At 45.2% G+C, this 17,155-nt stretch overlaps 1 protein-coding gene across 7 annotated transcripts in view; it reads left to right on the top strand.

Annotated features, from left to right (window-relative positions):
* GRIK1 (glutamate ionotropic receptor kainate type subunit 1) overlaps positions 1–17,155 on the top strand; it is a 376,723-nt gene that overhangs the window by 199,861 nt on the left and 159,707 nt on the right. For all 7 annotated transcript variants that reach the window (XM_069760826.1, XM_069760823.1, XM_069760824.1 and 4 more), the window contains exon 5: positions 12,050–12,103. In XM_069760826.1, the coding sequence (XP_069616927.1) occupies positions 12,050–12,103 (54 nt within the window). The remainder of the gene's footprint in view (positions 1–12,049; positions 12,104–17,155) is intronic.

The following is a 17,155-nucleotide window of genomic DNA, read 5'->3' as shown; positions in this document are numbered from 1 at the left end:
GCACACCAGGTCTCCCATTATGGGGCAGCTACTGGCATACGTCAGCAGGCTGTATTGGCTATGAAGTGTTTGGGCGACAATAGACACACCGCGGAAGTTCTGTCCGAGTTCTTGCAGCAAGAAACGCAGTCGTGGCTGGGCACTGTAGATCTTGAGGCAGGCAAGGTAGTGAGTGATAACGGAAGGAATTTCATGGCTGCCATCTCCCTTTCCCAACTGAAACACATTCCTTGCCTGGCTCACACCTTAAACCTGGTGGTGCAGTGCTTCCTGAAAAGTTATCCGGGGTTATCCGACCTGCTCCTCAAAGTGCGTGGACTTTGCGCACATATCCGCCGTTCGCCTGTACACTCCAGCCGTATGCAGACCTATCAGCGTTCTTTGAACCTTCCCCAGCATCGCCTAATCATAGACGTTGCAACAAGGTGGAACTCAACACTGCACATGCTTCAGAGACTGTGCGAACAGAGGCGGGCTGTTATGTTTTTGTGGGAGGATACACATACACGGGCAGGCAGTAGGATGGCAGACATGGAGTTGTCAGGTGTGCAGTGGTCGAAGATTCAAGACATGTGTCAAGTCCTTCAGTGTTTTGAGGAATGCACACGGCTGGTTAGTGCAGACAACGCCATAATAAGCATGAGCATCCCCCTAATGCGTCTGCTGATGCAAAGTTTGACGCACATAAAGGATCAGGCGTCTGCACCAGAGGAAGAGGAAAGCCTTGATGACAGTCAGCGATTGTCTGGTCAGGGCAGTGTACATGACGAGGTACCGGGCGAAGAGGAGGTGGAGGATGAGGAGGATGATGGGGATGAGTATATTTTTAATGAGGAAGCTTTCCCGGGGGCACGGGAAATTGGTGGCGTGGCAAGGCCGGGTTCTGGTTTTTTGAGGGACACAAGTGACGTAGATTTGCCTGCAACTGCCCCTCAACCAAGCACAACCGCAGATTTGACAATGGGAACTTTGGCCCACATGGCGGATTATGCCTTGCGTATCCTCAAAAGGGACACACGCATTACAAAAATGATGAACGATGACGATTACTGGTTGGCCTGCCTCCTTGATCCTCGCTATAAAGGCAAATTGCAAAATATTATGCCACATGAGAACTTGGAACTAATATTAGCAACAAAACAATCAACTCTTGTTGACCGTTTGCTTCTGGCATTCCCTGCACACAGCGCCCGTGATCGTTCTCACACGAGCTCCAGGGGCCAGCAGACCAGAGGTGTTAGAGGGGCAGAAATCAGAAGTGGCGTTGGCCAGAGGGGTTTTCTGACCAGGTTGTGGAGTGATTTTTCTATGACCGCAGACAGGACAGGTACTGCAGCATCAATTCAAAGTGACAGGAGACAACATTTGTCCAGTATGGTTACAAACTATTTTTCATCCCTTATCGACGTTCTCCCTCAACCGTCATTCCCATTTGATTACTGGGCATCCAAATTAGACACCTGGCCAGAATTGGCAGAATATGCATTGCAGGAGCTTGCTTGCCCGGCAGCTAGTGTCCTATCAGAAAGAGTATTCAGTGCTGCAGGTTCAATACTAACAGAAAAAAGGACTCGTCTGGCTACCCAAAATGTAGATGATCTAACCTTCATTAAAATGAACCACAACTGGATTTCAAAATCTTTTGCCCCACCCTGCCCGGCTGACACCTAGCTTTCCTATGAAAAGGTCTTGCCTGTGGACTATTCTGAATGACTTTTCCAATCTCGTAATTTTCTTCACCTGATTGTCCAGCATACGACATGTTTCCACCTCACGAAATGGCCAAACTCCCCACACGGGGTCGTGCTATCGCCACTTTGCGCTTGGACCCTTGAGAGTGCTGTTTGTCTGAAGAGGTGGGTGTGGCCGCTTTTGGTCGACGGCACTGCCACTGGGTCCCTCATAGTACAATAAAGTGTCTCTGGCGGTGGTGGTGCGCACCCAACGTCAGACTCACCGTTGTAATATGAGGGGCCCTGTGCCTGTACCGCCGGCCACAAGCCAGTTCCCCCCCCCCCCAGCTCAAACAGTGCTCTACCACTAGCAAAATTATCTCTCACAGCTTCACCAATGTGTAGTCTAGGCGCTGACATCCTTCAATGCCTGGCACTGACAATACCATTGTTTTGACATTTTTGTTATGTTAGGCCTTCGAAGCCTGTCTGCGGTCACTCCTTCCACTAGACTTCCACTGACCATACACTGCTGCCCATGTACCCCTGGAACCAATTTAAAGTGCCTACAGCCAGCCCAATTTTGTTATGTTAGGCCTTCGAAGACTGTCTGCCGTCACTCCTTCCACTAGACTTCCACTGACCATACACTGCTGCCCATGTACCCCTGGAACCAATTTAAAGTGCCTACAGCCAGCCCAATTTTGTTATGTTAGGCCTTGGAAGCCTGTCTGCGGTCACTCCTTCCACTAGACTTCCACTGACCAGACCACTGCTGCCCATGTACCCCTGGAACCAATTTAAAGTGCCTACAGCCAGCCCAATTTTGTTATGTTAGGCCTTGGAAGCCTGTCTGCGGTCACTCCTTCCACTAGACTTCCACTGACCAGACCACTGCTGCCCGTGTACCCCTGGAACCAATTTAAAATTGCCTACAGCCATGTGTTAATATTTTAGGCCTTCGATGCCTGTCTGTGGTCACTCCTTCCACTAGGCCTCCACTGACCACACCACTGCTGCCCGTGTACCCCTGGAACCAATTTAAAATTGCCTACAGCCATGTGTGATTATTTTAGGCCTTCGATGCCTGTCTGCGGTCACTCCTTCCACTAGGCCTCCACTGACCACACCACTGCTGCCCGTGTAACCCTGGAACCAATTTAAAATTGCCTACAGCCATGTGTTATTATTTTAGGCCTTCGATGCCTGTCTGCGGTCACTCCTTCCACTAGGCCTCCACTGACCACACCACTGCTGCCCGTGTACCCCTGGAACCAATTTAAAATTGCCTACAGCCAGCCCAATTTTTTTATTTTAGGCCTTCGATGCCTGTCTGCGGTCCATTCTTTCAACTACTACTACACTGACCAGGGCACTGCTGCCCAAGTACCCCTGGAACCAATTTAAAATTGCCTACAGCCATGTGTTAATATTTTAGGCCTTCGATGCCTGTCTGTGGTCACTCCTTCCACTAGGCCTCCACTGACCACACCACTGCTGCCCGTGTACCCCTGGAACCAATTTAAAATTGCCTACAGCCATGTGTGATTATTTTAGGCCTTCGATGCCTGTCTGCGGTCACTCCTTCCACTAGGCCTCCACTGACCACACCACTGCTGCCCGTGTAACCCTGGAACCAATTTAAAATTGCCTACAGCCATGTGTTATTATTTTAGGCCTTCGATGCCTGTCTGCGGTCACTCCTTCCACTAGGCCTCCACTGACCACACCACTGCTGCCCGTGTACCCCTGGAACCAATTTAAAATTGCCTACAGCCATGTGTGATTATTTTAGGCCTTCGATGCCTGTCTGTGGTCACTCCTTCCACTAGGCCTCCACTGACCACACCACTGCTGCCCGTGTACCCCTGGAACCAATTTAAAATTGCCTACAGCCATGTGTGATTATTTTAGGCCTTCGATGCCTGTCTGTGGTCACTCCTTCCACTAGGCCTCCACTGACCACACCACTGCTGCCCGTGTACCCCTGGAACCAATTTAAAATTGCCTACAGCCATGTGTGATTATTTTAGGCCTTCGATGCCTGTCTGCGGTCACTCCTTCCACTAGGCCTCCACTGACCACACCACTGCTGCCCGTGTAACCCTGGAACCAATTTAAAATTGCCTACAGCCATGTGTTATTATTTTAGGCCTTCGATGCCTGTCTGCGGTCACTCCTTCCACTAGGCCTCCACTGACCACACCACTGCTGCCCGTGTACCCCTGGAACCAATTTAAAATTGCCTACAGCCAGCCAAATTTTTTTATTTTAGGCCTTCGATGCCTGTCTGCGGTCCATTCTTTCAACTACTACTACACTGACCAGGGCACTGCTGCCCAAGTACCCCTGGAACCAATTTAAAATTGCCTACAGCCATGTGTTAATATTTTAGGCCTTCGATGCCTGTCTGTGGTCACTCCTTCCACTAGGCCTCCACTGACCACACCACTGCTGCCCGTGTACCCCTGGAACCAATTTAAAATTGCCTACAGCCATGTGTGATTATTTTAGGCCTTCGATGCCTGTCTGCGGTCACTCCTTCCACTAGGCCTCCACTGACCACACCACTGCTGCCCGTGTAACCCTGGAACCAATTTAAAATTGCCTACAGCCATGTGTTATTATTTTAGGCCTTCGATGCCTGTCTGCGGTCACTCCTTCCACTAGGCCTCCACTGACCACACCACTGCTGCCCGTGTACCCCTGGAACCAATTTAAAATTGCCTACAGCCAGCCAAATTTTTTTATTTTAGGCCTTCGATGCCTGTCTGCGGTCCATTCTTTCAACTACTACTACACTGACCAGGGCACTGCTGCCCAAGTACCCCTGGAACCAATTTAAAATTGCCTACAGCCATGTGTTAATATTTTAGGCCTTCGATGCCTGTCTGTGGTCACTCCTTCCACTAGGCCTCCACTGACCACACCACTGCTGCCCGTGTACCCCTGGAACCAATTTAAAATTGCCTACAGCCATGTGTGATTATTTTAGGCCTTCGATGCCTGTCTGCGGTCCCTCCTTCCACTAGGCCTCCACTGACCTGTCTACTGCGGCCCGTGTACCCCTTGAACCAACCTAATAAAATATTTAAAAAATTAATTTGATTATAAAAAATAAGATCGTGTTGAGATCTCAAATGCAGACATTTTAACAATCAAAACAAACACACAACAAATATCTGGAACTGTACTACAAAGGTCCAACAGCTACAATTTCTTTCTCCTGCAAGAAGTTAACTGAAAGTTTTTTGGAGTTGTTAACACAGATATGGCATCCACCGAGTGTTGTCCTGTCGCGTCTCCTTTAAATTATTTCCAATAAGATGTTAAACTATTAATTTAATAAAATCAATAATTAAAAAAATAATTGAGTAAGTCAAAAGCACATTGCAAATAAACATTAATTACAAATCAAGAAGCATGGCGCGTCCGAGGGTGAGTAGATACCGAATAAGAATATAATCACCCTCGGACGCGCAATGCTTATTTACAACAGCCTTCCTTCCTAAGAATCAGCCCTTCCGTGGTGTAGAGAGAGGTTGTTGTTACACTCCAAGGTGTTCCCCAGGTTGCCTTTCCTGAGCTTCGATCTTCCGGCTCTCGTTTAGTAGCTGTTGGAAACTACGCTGCATTAGGCCTACTAATTGTGTATGGGTGAAACAGTGGCGCATCTGCGGTCCCTCCTTCCACTAGGCCTCCACTGACCTGTCTACTGCGGCCCGTGTACCCCTTGAACCAACCTAATAAAATATTTAAAAAATTAATTTGATTATAAAAAATAAGATCGTGTTGAGATCTCAAATGCAGACATTTTAACAATCAAAACAAACACACAACAAATATCTGGAACTGTACTACAAAGGTCCAACAGCTACAATTTCTTTCTCCTGCAAGAAGTTAACTGAAAGTTTTTTGGAGTTGTTAACACAGATATGGCATCCACCGAGTGTTGTCCTGTCGCGTCTCCTTTAAATTATTTCCAATAAGATGTTAAACTATTAATTTAATAAAATCAATAATTAAAAAAATAATTGAGTAAGTCAAAAGCACATTGCAAATAAACATTAATTACAAATCAAGAAGCATGGCGCGTCCGAGGGTGAGTAGATACCGAATAAGAATATAATCACCCTCGGACGCGCAATGCTTATTTACAACAGCCTTCCTTCCTAAGAATCAGCCCTTCCGTGGTGTAGAGAGAGGTTGTTGTTACACTCCAAGGTGTTCCCCAGGTTGCCTTTCCTGAGCTTCGATCTTCATGCTCTCGTTTAGTAGGTGTCGGAAAGTAGGCTGCATTAGGCCTAAAAAATGGGGAATGGGGTGGAGAGAGATGGTGTGTTACACTCCAAGGTGTTCTCCAGGTTTCCTCGCCATTGCTTCGATCTTCCGACTCTCGTTTAGTAGTTGTAGAAAACTACACTGCATTAGGCCTACAAAATGGGTATCGGGTGGAGAGAGATGGTGTGTTACACTCCAAGGTGTTCCCCAGGTTGCCTTTCCTGAGCTTCTATCTTCAGGCTCTCATTAAATTGTGGTTAAATGGAACAACTGCATTTGGCGTACTAGTTGGTTTGGGGCCTACTATCGGTGTCTGCCACTCCTTGCTGTTCTCCTGGTTTCCTGTCCTGAAATTCCATTTTCAGCCTCTCGTTAAGTAGTTGTTAATGTTAGACTGCATTTGGCCTACTAGTTGGGTTGGGGCCTACTATCGGTGTCTGCCACTCCTTGCTGTTCTCCTCCACTGAACAAAGCTGTGCCGCCTGTTTACTACGGTTGCCAATTTTGAACTGCATTTCGACTACTTACTGATTTGGCCCTACTCTCTGTGTCAGCCTCTCATTCCAGTTGTCCTCCACTGCAATGCCCCCTGGTTATTCCTGTGTTACCAATTTTGAACTGCATTTAGCCCACTTTATTCTTTGGGCCTATATCTGTGTTTCCACTTCATCGTGCCCATTGCCCAGCCAGTGATAGATGAGTCTGCTGGTACATTGACCCATAACGCAACATTCCCCGTGCACGCTACACAACAACATTGTGACCCTGCTGAAAGTCAGGTTGCTCTTCCCGCATACCATACCACCTTACACGGGGACAAAGAGGAAGGTGCAGATGAAAGTGCAGGTTCCTTCATCAGGTGGGGGGAGGAATACTAGTTGGCGACGTCACTGGCACAGGGCCTCTCATAGTACGCAAAAGTGTTGCTGCCGGTGGGAGGCGCCCCCGCCGTGCAAACACACCGCTGTACTTTGAGGGGCCCTGTGCCAGTGCCAATGCCAACGAGTGGGCCCCCCCTGCTTGCTCAGGATCACAGCACTTGCAAAGTTGAAATACTTACCTCTCCCTGCTCCACTGCCGTGACGTGGTCCAGATTTACTGGGCCCACTAATTACTTGAACCAGCCCTACCCCCCACAACTTTAGCCAAATGACCCCCAATTTCAAATGCCTTCCAATTATTTTAAGGTAAATTACGCTTGACAAGCTTCATTAAGAAGAATGGATGGTTTTGACATTAAAATGGGCACTCTAGGTGTTTTCCTGGCCCCCACTCACTGCCGACTATGCTGCCCCATTGACTTGCATTGGGTTTCGTGTTTCGGTCGATCCCGACTTTACGTCATAATCGGCCGATTTCACTCGACCCGACTTTGGACATAGTCGGGTTTCGCAAAACCCGGCTCGACTCTAAAAAGGTCAAGGTCGCTCAACTCTACTTGAGTCTGATACCTGAGTCTGATACCTGAGTCTGATACTTGACTCTGATACCTGACTCTGATACCTGACTCTGATACCTGACTCTGATACCTGACTCTGATACCTGACTCTGATACCTGACTCTGATACCTGACTCTGATACCTGACTCTGATACTTGACCCTGATACATGAAATTAGTAAAATTAGTAAAATTAGCTAAAATTACTACCTGGGATCACTTGAGCTTGTGGTGCAATGGTAAGGCCGACGGCTGTAGTATCTAGACGCAGGATCCATTTTTTTTCCGCCGGATCGGTTTTATTTTTCTGCCGAATCCGTTTTTTTATGCCGGATCCAATTTTTTTTTACGTCGGATCTGTTTTTTTACGCCGGATTCGTTGTTTTTTTTACGCCGGATCCGCTTTTTTTGCCTGATTCGTTTTTTTCTGCCGGATCTGTTTTTCTTCCGCCTAATCCGTTTTCTTTGCCGGATCCGTTTTTCTTCCGCCGGATCCGTTTTCTTCGCCGGATCCGTTTTTTTACGCCGAATCCGTTTTTTTTCGCCGGATCCTTTTTTTCTGCCGGATCTGTTTTTTTACGCCATATCCATTTTTTTATGCTGGATCCGTTTTTTGTTTTTTTTTTACACCAAATCCGTTTTATTTCGCTGGATCCGTTTTTTTCTGCCGGATGTTTTTTTACGCCATATCCATTTTTTTTATGCCGGATCCGTTTTTTTTTTTTTACGCCGGATCCGTTTGTTTTCACCGGATTTTTTTTTCTCGCTGGATCCGTTTTTTCGCCTGATCCATTTTTTTTACGCCGAATCCGTTTTTTTCGCCTGATCCATTTTTTTTCTTCCGGATCCGTTTTTTTTACGCCTGATCAGTTCATTTTTGCGCCGGATCCGTTTTTTTACACCGGATCCGTTTTTCTTTTGCCGGCGTAAAAAAAACGGATCCGGCGTGAAAAAAACGGATCCGGCGTAAAAAAAACGGTTTTTTTTTTACGCCGGATCCGTTTTTTCTGCCGGCAGAAGAAAAACGGATCCGGTGAAAAAAAAAATGGATCCGGCGTAAAAATAAACGGATCAGGCGTAAAAAAAAAACGGATCCGGAAAAAAAAAAAAATTCGGCGTAAAAAAAACCCGGATCCGGCGAAAAAACGGATTCGGCGTAAAAAAAACGGATCCGGCTAAAAAAAACGGATCCGGCAAAAAAGACCGGATCTGGCGAAAAAATATGGATCCGGTGTAAAAAAAACGGATCCGGCGTTAAAAAAACGGATCCGGCGTAAAAAAATGGATATGGCGTTAAAAAACAGATCCGGCAGAAAAAAACGGATCCGGCGCAAAAAAAAGAGATTCGTCGTAAAAAACCCGGATCCGGCGAAAAAAACGGATCCGGCGGAAGAAAAACGGATCCGGCGTAAAAAAACGGATCCGGCAAAAAAACGAATCCGGCGTAAAAAAAAATGGATCCGGCGAAAAAAATCGGATACGGCAGAAAAAATCGGATCTGGCGTAAAAAAAACGGATCCGGCAAAAAAAAAACGGATCTGGCAGAAAAAAAACGGATCTGGCAAAAAAAAATGGATCCGGTGTAAAAAAAAACGGATCCGGTGTAAAAAAAACACGGATCCGGCGTAAAAAAAAGGATCCGGCGTAAAAAAACGGATCAGGCAGAAAAAAAACGGAGCCGGCAGACAAAAACTGATCCGGAGGACAAAAACGGATCCGGAAAAAAAACGGATCCTGAGGAAAAAAAACGGATCCTGCAGAAGAAAACGGATCTGGCGGAAAAAAAACGGATCCGGCCGACAAAAACGGATCCGGCAAAAAAATAAAACCGATCTGGCAGAAAAAAAAAAGGATCAGCGGAAAAAAAAATGGATCCTGCGTCTAGAGGCTACAGCCGTCGGCATTACCATTGCACCACAAGCTCAAGTGATCCCAGGTACTAATTTTAGCTAATTTTACTAATTTTACTAATTTTACTAATTTCATGTATCAGAATCAAGTATCAGACTCAGGTATCGGAGTCAAGTATCAGAGTCAAGTATCAGATCAAGTATCAGAGTCAGGTGTCAAAGTCAAGTATCAGAGTCAGGTATCAAAGTCAAGTATCAGAGTCAAGTGTCAGAGTCAGGTATCAAAGTCAAGTATCAGAGTCAGGTATCAAAGTCAAGTATCAGAGTCAAGTATCAGAGTCAAGTATCAGTCAGGTATCAAAGTCAAGTATCAAAGTCAAGTATCAGAGTCAAGTATCAGAGCCAAGTATCAGAATGAGGTATCAGACAGAGTATTTCTGATGTTTGACTTTGATTTGTGACTTTGATATGTGAAAGTCAGGTATCAGAATCAAGTATCAGAATGAGGTATCAGACAGAGTATTTCTGATATTACTTCTGATGTTTGACTTTGATTTGTGACCATGTGTGAAAGTCAGGTATAAGAGTCAAGTATCAGAATGAGGTATCAGACAGAGTATTTCTGATGTTTGACTTTGATTTGTGACCATGTCCTAAAATGAACACCGTACGAGACAGAAAGTGAAGGAAGATGATGCAGGTACGAGAATGAAAGTGAAATAAAGTGATGCGGGGCCGAGAATAAAAGTGAAGGAAGGTGACGCAGGGCCGAGACAGAAACTGAAGGAAGGTGACACAGGGACGAGACAGAAAGTGAAGGAAGGTGACACAGGGACGAGACAGAAAGTGAAGTAAAGTGATGCAGAGCCTAGACAGAAAGTGAAATAAGGTGGCATAGGGCCGAGACCGAAAGTGAAGGAAGCTTACGCAGGTCCCAGACAGAAACTGAAGGAAAGTGACGCAGGGCCAAGAACGAAAGTGAAGAAAGGTGACACAGGGCCGAGACAGAAACTGAAGGAAGGTGATGCAGGGCCAAGAACGAAAGTGAAGGAATGTGATGGAGGTCCGAAACAGTAAGTGAAGGAAGGTGACGCAGGGCCGAGACAGAAAACGAAGGAAGGTGATGCAGGGCTGAGAACGAAAGTGAAGGAAGGTGATGCTGGGCCAAGAACGAAAGTGAAGGAAGGTGATGCAGGGCTGAGACAGAAAGTGAAGGAAAGTGTTGCAGGTCCGAGACAGAAAGTGAAGGAAGGTGATGCAGGGCCGAGAACGAAAGTGAAGGAAGGTGATCCAGGACTTGAGAAAGAAAGTGAAAGAAGATGACACAGGGCTGAGACAGAAAGTGAAGAAAGGTGACACACGGCCAAGACAGAAAGTGAAAAAAGTTGACTCGGGGCCAAGACAGAAAGTGAAGGAAGTGATCCAAGCTGTACAAGGCCAGAAAGCAACTGGGGCTATGGAGATGAGATGCCTACTTTATAATAATAATAATAATAATAATAATTTTTATTTATATAGCGCCAACATATTCCGCAGCGCTTTACAAATTATAGAGGGGACTTGTACATACAATAGACATTACAGCATAACAGAAATACAGTTCAAAACAGATACCAAGAGGAGTGAGGGCCCTGCTCGTAAGCTTACAAACTATGAGGAAAAGGGGAGACACGAGAGGTGGATGGTAACAATTGCTATAGTTATTCGGACCAGCCATAGTGTAAGGCTTGGGTGTTCATGTAAAGCTGCATGAACCAGTTAATTAATTTTTTTTTTTTTTTTTTTTAATATAGGCCACACAGGGATCGTTACTTTAGTTTGTCATTAGAAAGTTAGTATTCAACGGGCCAGTCCAGGTCATAGCACAGGTGGAAGCTATGTATAGCGGTAGCATAACGCCACCTCAGCATAGTGCCCAAATCTAAAGGTGGTAATCCCACAAATAACATTTACTGACTATCTGCAGTTCTGGTGATAATTAAAGAGGACCTGTCCCCTGGTCAAGTATCTAGTTTCTGCACCTGAGCGCTCGTGCTTATGCACAACACCAGCTCCATTCACTGTCTATGGAAGCAGAGGGCGCACATGCTCATTTTTTTCAAAGTCTGCCGTACAGTTCCAGAGATACAGTATAGGTTTTGTGTTTTTCAGTAAGTGCAAATATTTATAGGCTTTAACAAGGGGGTGTGGCTCACAGGGTAATTTTGCAGAGCAGCCTTAAGACACGGCCTGAGAGAATCCTGTGAACTACACCCCTTCAATAAAGATTACAAAAATGGAATACTCAATGGCACAGCTGGACTAAAATAAGAGCGAACACTGAGCAATTTTCACCTGATGACAGGACCTCTTGAAAGGTATGATTGGTCAAGTTCAGAATGCTGGTACCCATCCCAAAAACATCCCAACCCCCATGTCAATGGAGCGGTAGTGGGCATGTGCGACCTCTGCTGCCATAGACAGTGAATGGAGCTGTTGTCACGCATTAACATTACCGCTCAGGTGCAAAAACTAGACACTTGACCCAGTGACAGGTCCTCTTTAATTACCACCAGTCCTACAGATAGGGAATGTTATTTGTGGGATTACCCCTTTACATTTTCTGTGTTGGCAGTCCTGTCTGTGCTAATTGCAGGTAATACTTTAACCAATAAATATGTATAACGTTAGTGGAAAAATCCTTTAAACAGTTCTGTAATATTTTACATATAGACGACAGATTGTTTTTCCATTTGTACACTGCTTACAACAATTGAATCTTCTTTATTAATAACTGTATTTCTCTTTCCTTGTTTTGTTTTTGGCAGATCCTCTCCATGGGAATGATGACTGAATATTACCATTACTTCTTTACAACAATGGTAAGACCTTCTGCCTATGTAGATTTGCTGCAAACTCGTCACAGATAATATAGGGCAAGAGAGCCCGAGTCCAGGGATTTCACTTACAAGGCCGTGAATTGTAGTTTCAATACAATCAGTGTTTTATCAGCAGGAGATTTTCACTGCCGGACTAGGTCTTACGTGCACAGCAGTCAGGCTAATCTGTATAACCCCGCCCCCACCACTGATTGGCTGCTTACTTGCAATACACACAGGAAGCAGCCAATCAGTGGTGTGGGCGGGGTAATACACAGCTCAGCATTCCGCAGAGAACACAGGGATTGTATCAAAACTGCTCTAAGCAGCCCAGTAAGTGATGCATCACTGAAATCAGGGTCTCCATCTCTACATTATTCTGCTATCAGATTCCATAGCAAAAAAAACTGCTGACACATTCTCTTTAAAGGGGACCTATCTCTTGCAATAATATGTATTTTTTTTACCTGGTGTGAATGACACTGTTCTGCCGAATGTTTTTCTTTTCTTCCTGCTTCTCTCCATTCATGATATGTGGCTCCCTTTTCCCTGTATATAAATGTAGTCCCATTTTTTTTTCAAGTGGGCGTGGTCTACAATAACACTCCCACGAGGGAGAGTTGAGGATCACTCCCACTTGGCTAAAAAGTGTGGTCTTGATCGTGGGACACCACCAAATAATAGGAAACGGGGTTAAAACTACTAGACTCTGTACTCCTTAAAGGAGCAGTGCCAACTGCAGCCAGGGGCCAATTCCTTATGCCCCTGAGACCTCGATGATCGAGAACCAAAGTAATGAACTTCTTATAATATAGAGGAGTCTGAAAAAGTCATTCTTGTTAACTTCCAAGTCAGAAATACCTATTCATTACATTTGACATTTGACTATATTAATTTTGAAATTTTAGTTTGCTCTCTCAGATTATGATTTAATGACTCCAAATTCTCCATGACTCGCTCTAATTAATGGACTAGGTTTTCTTTTTTTTTTTTTTTTAATATGAGGAGTTGTATAAGTTTCCGCTCAGTATAGAGTAAGGGAGCCGGAGCACAGAACGAGCTCCCCTCTGGGATTAAAGCAAAGGGATCTTTAATTCATTTTATCATCCCAGAGGTCGAGAAATAACTTTGAGCCGCCGCGGTGTATTAATAGCTGACTATTCTGCTCTTTTCTTTGCTAAGCGAAAATAAATCCTGATATGGAGCTGCAAGAAATGTTCACATTTTTTTTAATTAATTTTTTCAACCTATAATTAGGATTCGAAAAAATAAAATAAAATAAAATGCCTGCTTTGTTTGTGAAACAGCGCCACACCTGCACATTGGTTATGTCCGATATTGCAGCCTCAGCTTTATTGTAGTGATCTCCATTACCACCTACGATCTGTAGACAGGTGAGACGCTGTATTTGAAATAGAGCTGGAAATCAAGGTTATTAATGGTTGTCTGACGGACGTTCGACTACGCTGAATACACTCGGGCAAATCATCAAGATCCGCTGCTGGCAGCTCCCGTGTAATCGCCGACCAATGACGTGCTAGATGTACTCAATAGGAGACAAGTCTGGAGACACTGCAGCCATGAGAGCACGTTTAAGCTACGCAGCTTGCTCACAGTATACTCCCTGACAGAAGTTATGTCGCTTATCCATGTTATGTAAATAAAAGCTTAGAAACTTATGTTAAATTCATCCACTGGTTGTATAAATTATTCTTTTGAAAGCTGGAACCCTCCGAAATGTGGTTTAGGTTAAGAAAATAAATTGGCATCAATGCAGAAATATTGATCAGTTAATGGACACAGAATGGTCAGATTTTGGCAAGACAAAAGTTTTGTCGCCCACAGAAAGTAATGTGATATTCAAACAAATAATTAACGTAAAATACAAATATATGTTGCATAACATTGGTGAATGAAGTTGGGGTGCTATTAGAGTCATATTTAATATTTTGTGTGACTTCCATGAGCTTGAAGGACAGCATCCATGCGGTTCAACAATGATTCATACAATTTATTAATGAAGTCATCAGGAATAGCACAGAATGCAGTCTTACATGCCTCCCAGAGTTCACCCAGATTCTTTGGTTTTGTCTTCCAAGCTTCCTCTTTCATCCTACCCCAAACAGGCTCAATGATGTTCATGTCTGGTGACTGGGCTGGCCAGTCCTTGAGCACCTTGATCTTTTTTGCCTGGAGGAACTTTGTTGTAGAGATGGATGTAGGAGATAGAGCACCATCCTGCTGCAGAATTTGACCCCTTTTATGATTTGGAATATAAGATATGGCTAATACTTCTTGATATTTTAGGCTATTGATATTGCCTTCCACCTTACTGAATGTAACACCAGACCATGATCTTTCCACCACCAAATTTAACTTTTCTGGGTGTATTTTGGATCCATACGTGCTCCAGTAGGTCTCCTGCAGTATTTGTGGCAGCTGTGGTGTAATTCTACTGAAGATTCATCAGAGAAATCCACCTTCTGCCACTTTTCCAGCGCCCATCTGTTTAGCAGGTTGTGGGACTTTGCAAATGCCACATGGTTTTTTATTTGCCTTTTGTTTAGTGCTGGCTTCTGGGCACTGATTCGACCATGGAGGCCATTTCGAGACAGAATCCTACAAACTGTTTTAGTTGACACTGGGAATTGAGGTGTCCAGGCCTGTTGGAGCTCTGCTGCAGTGGAAGAGGGGCTTGCTTTGTATTTTCTAACCAAAAAAACGTTCCTCCTGAGCAGTTGTCTTGCGGAGTCTGCCGGACCTGGGCTTGTCAAACACATCTCCAGTCTCTTCAAATCTTTTTTTAATTCTTTGTACTTGACGCTGAGACACATTAAAGGTGCCAGCCACCTCTGCAGTGGATCTGGTCTTCAGCCTCTTGAGAATCAAGGCTTTGGTCACAGGGTGGATTTTTGGCATGTTGTCAAAGCTCAAGTTGCAGTTCAAGTGAAGGTCTGGGGTGCTGGGTTTCTCTTTATACACACACACTAATTAACCGATCATTTACAGAGCACAGGTGAGGATGTAAACTAGGATTGGGTGCATTATATGACCAGGCGACAAAACTTTTGTCTTGCCAAAATCTGACCATTCTGTCTCCATTAACTGATCAATATTTCTGCATTGATGCCAATTTATTTTCTTAACCTGAACCACATTTCGGAGGGTTTCAGCTTTCAAACTAATAATTTATACAACCAATGGATGATTTTAATGTCAGGTTATAAGCTTTTATTTACATAACATGGATAAGCAACATAACTTCTGTCAGGGAGTGTAGCATAGGAATCATGCGGCCTGGTGTCTTTAAAAACAGCTCCTGGGAAGAAATGGATGCACCACTGGTTCCACGACCAAATCAGTAGATCACCAAGTTGTTGGTGAACCTGCAATGAAGACTAGAGGGGTCTGGCTACTGTACTTAATGCCACCCCACAACACTGGGAGTAAGACCAGTGCGACATTCCCTCATAAAGGCCTCTTCATGGCTTTGGCCATGTGGTCTCCAGACCAATCTCAGAGAATTATTGAATCCTAGACAAAAGCGGAACTCATCATTGAAGATGAAAGACCTCTATTCCAACCTCCATTGCCGTTTAACTCTTAACTATGATAGCATTTGAGGGCAGTGGCATGAGGTCCATAAAAGGGATGGATCTCCATTCCCCCATTGCCCATTGCTCCATTCCAGCCTCTGATCTCCATCTGGAGACCACGTGGGCAAAGCCACCAAGAGTCCTTCATGAGGGAACCACAAAATGGTGAAATCTCAATTTTAAGGAGTTAAAGGGCCACTGTCACCCCCCTCCAGCCGTTATAAACTAAAAGAGCCACCTTGTGCAGCAGTAATGCTGCATTCTAACAAGGTGGCTCTTTTAGTTTTGTGTTAAGGTATTACTAAAATAAAGCGCTTTGAAACTTTGCAAAAATACCTGTCTTTGTCCACAGAGGCGGGTCCTCAATCCCCAGCTTGAACGGTACTCTGCCGTCACTCACATCTTCAGGGGCTTTCGGCACTGCCCCCTCCGCACTGTTTTCTCTTCAAATCCGGCGCCTGCGCTGTGTAAATCTTTGTGGGGCAGGCGCAGTAAGCTCTGGCGGTCTGACGTCCCAGCCAGGCTTGCAGACTGCGCCTGTGCGGGCAGTGCGGCCACCCACCTTGGGAATCCCAGCCCCGCACTGTGCATAATGCATTAAGCACAGTGCGGGGCTAGGATTCCTGGGCATGCGCACTGCGTGTGTCAGCCTGTCACCCAGGTCTATTCAGCTGATCGTGCCTCCTCCTCATAGCAATCGCCGGGACGATCAGCTGAATAGACAGACGCTGTAAGGCGGGGGACCTGGGTGACAGTCTGACACACGCAGTGCGCATGCCCAGGAATCCTACCCCCGCATAATGCATAACACAGTGCGGGGCAGGGATTCCCGAGGTGGGTGGCCGCACTGCCCGCACAGACGCAGTCTGCAAGCCTGGCTGGGATGTCAAACGGCCAGAGCTTACTGCGCCTGCCCCACACAGTTGTACACAGCGCAGGCGCAGGTTTTGGAGCGAAAACAGCGCGGAGGGGCGGCGCCGAAAGCCCCTGAAGATTGGAGTGACGGCAGAGTACCGGTTCAAGCTGGGGAGTGAGGACCCGCCTCCATGGACAAAGATAGGTATTTTTGCAAAGTTTCAAAGCACTTTATTTTAGTAATACCTAAACACAAAACTAAAAGATCCACCTTGTTAGAATGCAGCATTACTGCTGCACAAGCTGGCTCTTTTAGTTTAGAACGGCTGGAGGGGGGTGACAGTGGCCCTTTAAGAAAACCTATAAGCCCATAATATCAAAGTGGTGGAAATCCCCTTTAACTTAATGGAAGACTTATGGGTATACTTGAAGACACAAAAGAGAATAGTAAAACCAAAAACACTCAGTTTGAAAAAATGTTGCAGTAATCCGCAAGTGCTAGTAAAAGATGTAAAAAACAGGGTATTTGGTTGATACGTTTTTTGCAAAAAATGTATACTAAGCTGCTCTACCAATCTTCACGGTATACCCTTATCAGAGCAGT

The sequence above is a fragment of the Ranitomeya imitator genome, chromosome 3 (assembly GCF_032444005.1).
Source record: "Ranitomeya imitator isolate aRanImi1 chromosome 3, aRanImi1.pri, whole genome shotgun sequence".
Classification (NCBI taxonomy): Eukaryota; Metazoa; Chordata; class Amphibia; order Anura; family Dendrobatidae; genus Ranitomeya; species Ranitomeya imitator.
This window is presented reverse-complemented; position numbering and strand designations above follow the sequence as displayed.